Here is an 8,894-nt window from a genome sequence, read left to right on the forward strand (position 1 = left end):
AAATTAGGTGCATACAGGTAGCAGTTGTGGTAATGCTAAGGTTTGACTTAACGCAGTGACATAGCACAGAAAGAGGGAGTGATTTGCTATATCAATACCTCATATAGAAAATCATAGCATTTCTCACCAGAAACACTTCCTTGAAGGCTTTAAGCTTACTCTTACCAACAATATGTCTGGCTTGATCCAATATTACAACTCCTCTGGCACCAAGAACAAACCAATTAGGCACCTTACAGTCCTTTGACCACAGGTAAATGCTATTAACAGAGCGAACAACTTCAGCCACAACACCGTTCCCATGCTCAAACTGTAATGCGAAGACCTGTTTATTACTTCCAAATGGTCCATGGTCTGGCAGAACATAAGAAGGATCTTTGTGGAGCTGTTTTTTCGCTTTAGTCCATTTGGAACTATGCAAATTACACGACTGTGCTCACGAGCTTAATAACTCTCTGCCGTGACTCAGTTTTTCCTCCAAAAATAAAAACCTGATAACGCAATGCCTGGGTTTCGCAAAATTAGATGTGCCCCAAACATAGTTTTGAGGATAAACGACTGTGTATTAAAGTGAAAGTCGAAGTGGAAGCATTGCAGCTAAAGTGGTTTGTACAATAAATACATATACATTACCAGGCCTGTATCAGTTGATATCGGTAATTAAGTGTTTGGACAGTATCAGAACTTCCCTAATTATTATTTCATTTCATTCTACATCCCTTAGGGTAGGGTATCGGTGGGAGTTAAGGCAAAGGGAAAATGATAAACCAAATGTCCAGAAATAGTGTTATAAACAAGAAAGAGCCATAGTAGCAAAACCAGCCAATAATTGAAACAAATAAAGACAAGGGAGAGCTGTGGTAAGACAAAGGCAAACTGGTGCAGAAGCTCGAGAGAAAACAAATTTAGACACAAGATATGAATGGGGAGAAGAAGTTCCGGGAAGAGGCACAAGGGGAGGTACAAAAAAACCCAGGAAACACAGACAATGACATGGCTGAATGTGACAACCGTAGAGCACATTGAGTGGTTTTTAGCAGTAATATATCTATATTTACAGGAATAGTAATAATTTCTCAAGTGCGATGGTATGATGTGAACACAGCTTAGAATAGAATATACTTCATTGTCCCTATGGGGAAATTAGACTTGAGTGCTGTTTACATAATACGATAACAACATTATGCACTAATCATGTTATGTTATGAGAGTTATTTTTTTAATGAATAATAAAATAAAACCCAAAGACACAGGTTTAGATAAAACACCATACGGCATGCATGGGCAAACTAAGGCCCGGGGGCCGGATGGGGCCCGTTTCGCTTTTTAATCTGGCCCGCCAAACTTTTCCAAATTATATAATGTATTTACATTATCATTTTACTCATGCCTTTCCCTGCAATACCCACATTCTCCCAATAGATGGCATAGAAAATGATAAAAGAATTTTAGGAGTTTTAGCCTTTATGCGAGACTTTTCCATGTCATTTATCTTAGTTCACACAAACGCTCCATCCAACTGCTCCTGACCTGCCCCCCGCCACCCCTCCCCCCCGTTCAATTTTAGGTTAATTGTGGCTCGTGCCCACGCCTGCCATATAATCAATAACTTGACCCTAATGAGTTGTTTAAAGACTGAACAGCAGTAGGAACAAATGTCGTTTTTGGGGTGTATTACATTTAGCTGTTAAATCTGTTGAGTCTGTGAGGCAAAATCACTTTCGGTAAGAGGCAGCATCACTTTCGGTAAGAGGCAGCAGTGACCTCTCCCTATGGCCATTGGTTCTGGGAAAAAGGCATTTTGGTGAATACGGAATGTTTCCTATAGGAATCATTTTCCCTAAAACTACGAATTTTTGAAGGGTAAATCAGGGCTCTACAACAGCTTCCAAAAATATTTATTTCTCTGAAAAAACAGTGTTTTAACAACCTGCCAATACTATATGTGAAACACTTTGAGCTTTCCTTTCAAGTGGTAGTAGCCAGGCGGGCTATTAAAAAACTTTTGTTTTCTTCTCTGCCTGCTGGTTGCAAGAGCAGAGGCTCCAAACCTCTCCCTTCCCTGGTGTTAACTGGAACGGGAGGGAGGGAGGGAGGGAGGGTAGACAGAAGAGTCGGCTGTTTAACCAAAGGTGAAAAGGTTGCCGCGAACCTGCAAATGGAGACGAGGACCTAACACTCAATCCGACACTGTTGGTTGAAAGGGGTGGGTTGTTGGATTGAAGGTTGTCCGCTTTAAGCCTTCTGCCCTTCTGTTCTACACACAGAAACACCCTTGCGTTGACTATCTTTTTCTACACTTTTCTCTCCCTGGTTTTGATCCTTCCCTTATGGTTTCCAGCTCTACCATCTGTTTTTGATTTCAGCAGAGCAGGCGCAAGGGCAGAGGCAAGTCGTGCTAGGGGACAGGAGCCAGGACAGGGAGGGAGGGAGACAGGGAGTGGGAGAGAGAGAGAGAGAGAGAAAGAGAAAGGGAGTGAGAAAGAGAGGACGTCCACACATGTTTGTTTTATTAAGCTGAACTCAGGCTGGGAACAGGCAGACTGCTACATCTGGGAGGTCAGGGCTGCAAAACTGAAGCCAAACGGGTGCAGCAGGAGAAAGGGAAGCTACCCAGAGGCTTCACGTAGCCGGGAGACACTGACAGAGACAGAGAGGGAGGATCAGTGATCCGCTGGCCCAACACAGACAAATATGGCTGCTAAATTTCTAGACTTGCTGTGTCTATTCTACATTCTCCTAGGGACTGCCTGTCCGGCTTCTGCCGCCCGACTTGGGGAACAGCAACACACACTGTTAAAAGTAAGTTGTGATTTGCTTTCTCTGTGGTTTCTATGAACTAAACAGACTTCTGTGACACGCACAGTTATTAACAAGGTTGATGGTCACGTGTGTTTAGAGTGAAGAGAAAGTGTAATGAATGATGTTTAAGATGATTTCTTAAAAGGAGGGAGGTCGCCTGTCGAGGTTATGTCGGCCTTGGTAACCTGGGATTTTAACTTTAAATTTTGTGAGTGTTTGTGTTTATGTGTTTGATCATTAACAGAACCTCAGTAGAAATGCATAGTTAGACGCTGAATTTATTGTCTGCAGCAATGTCATGCCCCTCCCTGACAGCTCTCCTAATGGAAAGCAGCTGCAGCTGCCAAATGTTAAGCAACAGTCCCATAGCAAGAGAGAGTCGAACTCTAAGCCCATGAGAACAAACGCCTTTGCCATTTAGTCTTTGGTGCAGTTTGGTTCCGTTGGTGTGAATCTCTCGTTCAGACCAAAGTTTTTCATAAGGTACCCGATAGATTCCCTTCACACCGTGGGAGAACTCTCATCAATACTTGACTTCTTCCTATTGAATGTGTTGACAAAGTCAAAAAAGGGCATTTTCGATCAAAAACCAAACCAGTCGGAAATAGACACACTAGAGAAAGTAGTAGTTTTTTTTTTGCTGTTAAAGGTGACATAATATGTAAAATTGACTAGGTCATGGTGTGTCACAAACATCTGTGTCTTAAAACAAGCCATTCAAATTTTAACCAATTTGTCTGATAATATTAATCACTGCCATGGCATACTCCTACCTATGGGAGGAACCGTCGTTGATTTAGCCATACTAAAATTCCAGTTCGCTATCTCATGTAACCCAACAGCCGAGCAAAGCTGCTCTTTTAGCGCCACGCTATATAAACATGACCTAAGTTATGTATACACCTCTTAAAGCTGGAAAATATTTTGTTTACAGTCCTGTGACGGTCCGGCCGTTATTTAAACAAAGACATGAGTGATATTAACAGAAACATTCGAATCTCAGCTAAAGGCTGAAATAAACCCTACGGTCGGCGAAACAACAAATGCCTAAATGGGCAAGTAAACAAACTGTACTGGACCCTGCTGTTTTGTCTGCGAAATGTAGTCAAATAACCAACCAACAGACGTCATCAAGATCCAACCAAGATTCACTGAGATGTAAGCGAAGGAAAACCAAAGTTAGGCTTAATGTTTGAAAAACACTATAAGGAATGTGGTTCTACTGTTACCTCTCAAAACCCTTAATCCACTTTAGCTTTTATATATTAAATTATGGTTAAGAAAAGTTAGTTAGTTAGAGTTTCTCAACTTGATAATTTTTTTTATTACACAGAACAAGGTATAATATTTGTAACTTGAATAAATAATAATCAATTGCAGAAACATGTTTTAATGCGTTATGGCATTGTTTCCCAAAGACTGGGTCGCGACCCTCAAGTGGGTCATTAGAGGTTTTCTTTTCGGCATAATGTCTTACGAATAATGTCTATTGACTTGGGTCGCGAAGGGTTGTGACTTTTAAAATATGGGTCCCCAGAAAAATAATTGGGGAAACACCGCATTATGGAGTAGTTAGTCTTCCAGTTACAACCGGCCCTTCAAGGCTAACTTTGTGGGGCCCCCCACCGGGTGAAAATGAGTTTGACCCCCCCTGCTCTACTGTATCCTCTACTCTGTTTCCCACTCAAAATGAAGTTCCCATGACCTTGCATGTGTCCTGAGTTGAGTGATCATGCAAAGGATAACAGATCCTATTTCAGAGCCTTCTTGGATGTCAGTGCAACGTAAATTAGATTTTTCGATCATGCACTTACAATTATCTCACTTACATGTCTGAGGAAAACCGTGCCGAGAGTTGGGAGATTTGAACACGCGGAAAGTCAACTGGACTGATCGTTACTGGACTAAATTGTAAAACTCGATCACTCGAGAGGCCAACCCAGAAACACAGTTTGATAGGAAATATTGAATATAAACAGATTACAACTTTTTTTTTTAAATAAAATAAATAAAAAATTGAGTTCCAAATATGGTCATCAAGCAAACAGAAAATAATTATTTTACATACATAAATAAATTATGTCAATGACTGGAGTAACTAAACGAAGTTTCTTCATCACAAAACTATATTAGTCAAATTTTCAAAACAAAACATTGAGTGTTGATAAGGTGATTTTTGTGTGTTTTCTGTAGTTGTTTTTGTTGATATTTGAATTTGCCAGGATGACGGGAGGCGGGTAGAAAATCAACGTACATTGGTACATGGTACACATCTAATAATCATTTTTTTATGTATATTTATTTATTTATTAAGACATTTATTACTTTAAGACAACCATATGCATGTTATACTCCTATGGGCCAAATACAATGACGTCTCAAGCTCAATTCAGAGGCCTTGAGTTGTCACTGTAGTGGTGACAGTTTAAGACACCAAAAATGGTATTTCTTAACATGCTAACGGTTGGCTGAACAATGCAGATAATTCTTTTCTATATTCAGTTATGTGAAAATACCTATAATATAGTATAGTATAGTATAGTCTTTGGACTATACAAAAGTATTGTACCTGAGAACCACCATCACCATCTGGTCTTTTAAATGAACTCATGACCTTCTTTCTGTATGGCAATAAGGCTAACCACTACTCCACCAAGAGAAGCTAGCCAGAAATGTATGGATAGTGTACCAAACACTATTGGTTGATAAATCCAGGTGATCCAGTGTGAACTATTCTATAGAATCTTTGTTTGTTTATGCACTTTAATTGAAACAAACAGAACATTTTATATTTTTTAAAAAAGCGTAATAAATAAATGATACAGATTCGGACGCGTCTGGCTCTAGGTTCATTATACGGCAGTGGCTGTAATGACTGTCCGGACCTATTCTACTTTGTGCTTAAGCTAATGTAAGTATACTAGTTGGGATACTTCGACACAGAAATATATTCCATGAAAATCAAACAAAAGTTTGCTTGAGAGAGGTTTGATGAAGCTGGTTTTTCATTGGGCGGAGGAAACCTTCGGACATATAACGTGACATATAACCAATGACACACAATATAAAATGTATTTTTCCACAAGCTGTTGCTTTATCTACGTGGCGCGCATTCCTTTCATTTCACCTTCATCACCAACATCTTACTGCACCATCTGTTTCATCTCTACCCACCCCCTCTACCTACCCATCACAACGCAGCTGTTTAACGCATCAAAAAGTGTCACCCTGCCGAAACTCCCTTAAATGACCTTTCAAATGGTAAAAAGCTTGATTACTGTAGTTTTCCCGCAAAACATTTGATCATTCCTACTTGTGTGCGACCGAACGTGAGACTACCAGCTGTTTGTACATATGTACTGCCGGTGAAGGGTAACCACAGGATGTGGGGTTGCAGAAAAGTCAATGCTGGTATCCTGTTCACAGGATGTTTCACAGTGTCTGGGTCTTTGTCACAGAGCATCTGTGAGAGGAAAAAAAAAAAAGAAAGGAAATTGTGAATCACATCTGTATATGTCTGGAATGTTCCATCTTCTGTTTGGGACTATCAATGTGCATCTGTGCGAAACAAAGAGGTCGATGTGTCCCAAAGACAGCTGCCATTGTACACTGATGTGGCTCAATGAATGTTGCGCCTTGAAACGTTCTAAACCATGTTAGTGTGTTCTTTGCTATAAACCATTAGCAATAGTCCCAGAACATTAGACAGGGCATCCTGACATCAGACGATCCCTGCCAGGGACCCCGCTTAGACATTCCTCCTGGACAATGACATATTTGTCCCAGTGTAAAATAGGCGTGCTCTCTCTTCAGCGTTCAACAGACATTCTGTGTGTGTGTGTGTGGTTGTGTGGTTGTCTTGTCTGTGAACTGTGACTTCACACCATCCTGAGAAACTGCAGAGAGTAAATATCAGACAGGATGAAGGTCTTAAAGAGACCAGATTCTGGAATATGAGAGGACCGGAGGTTCCACTGATCGCCAATATGTTAAAAGCAGTCTGATTAAATGCCCTTCATTTAAAAACATGTGAGCAAAACATGATTAATCATTAACTAGAGAGACTGATGTCTATAATGTCTGTAATACTTTAAATCACCTGAACTTTGAAATTGGCCCAAAGACAAATGTTGAGTCTGACAAATAATTTGAGAGACATAAGATATGCTTAGGTTATCCTGCTGCTGCTAAATACCGCGAGAGTGTACTTTGAAAAACTCAAGCATACATGAATTTGCACATTAAAATGTTGGGTTGTGGACTTTGACTCATTGGAGATTGATTCAATTGACATGCATTAAAATGTTGGGTTTAAATTGACTTTGACTCATTGGAGATTGATTCAATTGACTTTTCAGTTTGAATTGTAAATTCAGTGTAAAACATATTTTTTTCTTCTGCTTATTTATCTGCCATATCCTTTATGTCTTTGCTGCAGGAGTGTAAAAAAGGATTTTTCCTCAGCGAACAGAACATATGCCTACCATGTAACTGCAAAGGTCGCGCTGGCTCATGTGAAGACATCACAGGCATATGCATCGTAAGTGCTCACATGTGTATTTAGTATTTCTTTTTTCTTTTTTTTTTTTTTTTTGGTGTAATGTGTATAATTATCTGTGATTATTGTCTATTATTTAACATCCATACATCCATACATACATATTAAACCAAAATTTTCTTGCTCTGCGTAAACTGGAAAAACTGAGAGAATTCTATACACAGAGGTAATGTGTTAACGCTGCACAGCAAAGTAACATTATCTTAGAACTGAACTACCGTAATTTCCGGACTATTGAGCGCACCTGAATATAAGCCGCGCCCACTAAATTTAAAAAGAAAAAAATAATTGTACATATATAGGCCGCACTTCTCTATAAGCCGCAGGTGTCCGCGTTGCAACGTGGGATATTTAAGCAGAAAGATTTTTTTTTTCACTTTTAATTAAATAAATGTTTTTTTTCTTAGAAAAAAAGTGTCTGTAACACGGCTGGTCACACGTTAGCTCTTTCCTGCTTCGTCGCCCTGACCGTAGTTAGAATGCACAGGGGAGACTTAGTGATCTGCTCCAGGGCTGAAGCTAACGTTAGCTCCGTGGCTAACTCCCTTCACTTTGTGAACATGACAGGGCTCAAACTGCTCTCAACTTTCACGTAATCATAAATCATAACATAGCCGCATCATTGTTTAAGCCGCCGGGTTCAAAGCGTGTGAAAAAAGTAGCGACTTATAGTCCGGAAATTACGGTATATGTAAGGTTATTGAATCTACTGACTCTCTAGTTGGCTACATATTTCACCTCACAAACCCTGCTAATGAACCCCAACCGTCCCTTTAAGTTGGATGACCATTGAATTATTTTTGTTTTAGAACTGCAAAGATCATAGCACGGGTGATTTCTGTGAAATGTGTGAGGATGGCTACATCTTGACTCCAGGCAAAGACGGACACCATACCTGCAGACCCTGCGCCTGCCCCCTCTCCAGCCCCACTAACAAGTACATCACTTCCTGGTCTAATCAGATGTTTGCTCCTGCAAGTTGCCAAACAGTGTGTGTAACAATGCGAACGCTTTCCTCTGTCTGTCCGTTCAGCTTTGCAGTGCGCTGTGATAAGGGAACCTCCGTTTTGCGGTGCAAGTGCCAAGTGGGCTATGCTGGGCATTTATGTGAGAGGTCAGTGCTGACAAAAGCTTCTAGCAGCCAACCAAGGAGTTATTTTAAGACGGTGTGAGCAGCATTCTGATCACGTGTGTGACAAACACTAGCATTTCTGTGCGGATTTAACTTGAAATTCTTACATTTCAACCATAGAAAATAACCATTAAGACTTCCATAATACAACTACTGGTAATGAATTCATATTGATTTACTGTGATTAATAAATTGTTCATAGTTTTTTTTTTTTAAGAGCTTATGGTTAATGCATGACCAGTAATAGCTTAAAGTTGGTCTGCGAAGGCAGCTACAAGTGGTAATTTCACAGAAATGTATTTTGATTAAAAATATGAAGTTATGAAATTATCTATCTATCTATCTATCTATCTATCTATCTATCTATCTATCTATCTACCTACCTACCTACCTACCTATCTA

General features: G+C 39.9%; 1 protein-coding gene across 1 annotated transcript in view; it reads left to right on the top strand.

Moving 5' to 3' along the window:
* The first annotated feature begins 2,441 nt into the window (after positions 1–2,441).
* The window catches only part of lama4 (laminin, alpha 4), a 30,015-nt gene continuing 23,562 nt past the window's right edge, over positions 2,442–8,894 (top strand). Inside the window, 4 exon segments of the mRNA XM_025056907.1 lie at positions 2,442–2,802; positions 7,241–7,342; positions 8,170–8,297; positions 8,394–8,474. Coding sequence (XP_024912675.1) covers positions 2,695–2,802; positions 7,241–7,342; positions 8,170–8,297; positions 8,394–8,474 — 419 coding nt within the window. The 5' untranslated portion in view covers positions 2,442–2,694.

This window comes from Cynoglossus semilaevis, chromosome 7 (genome assembly GCF_000523025.1).
Source record: "Cynoglossus semilaevis isolate Cse_v1.0 chromosome 7, Cse_v1.0, whole genome shotgun sequence".
Taxonomy (NCBI): Eukaryota; Metazoa; Chordata; class Actinopteri; order Pleuronectiformes; family Cynoglossidae; genus Cynoglossus; species Cynoglossus semilaevis.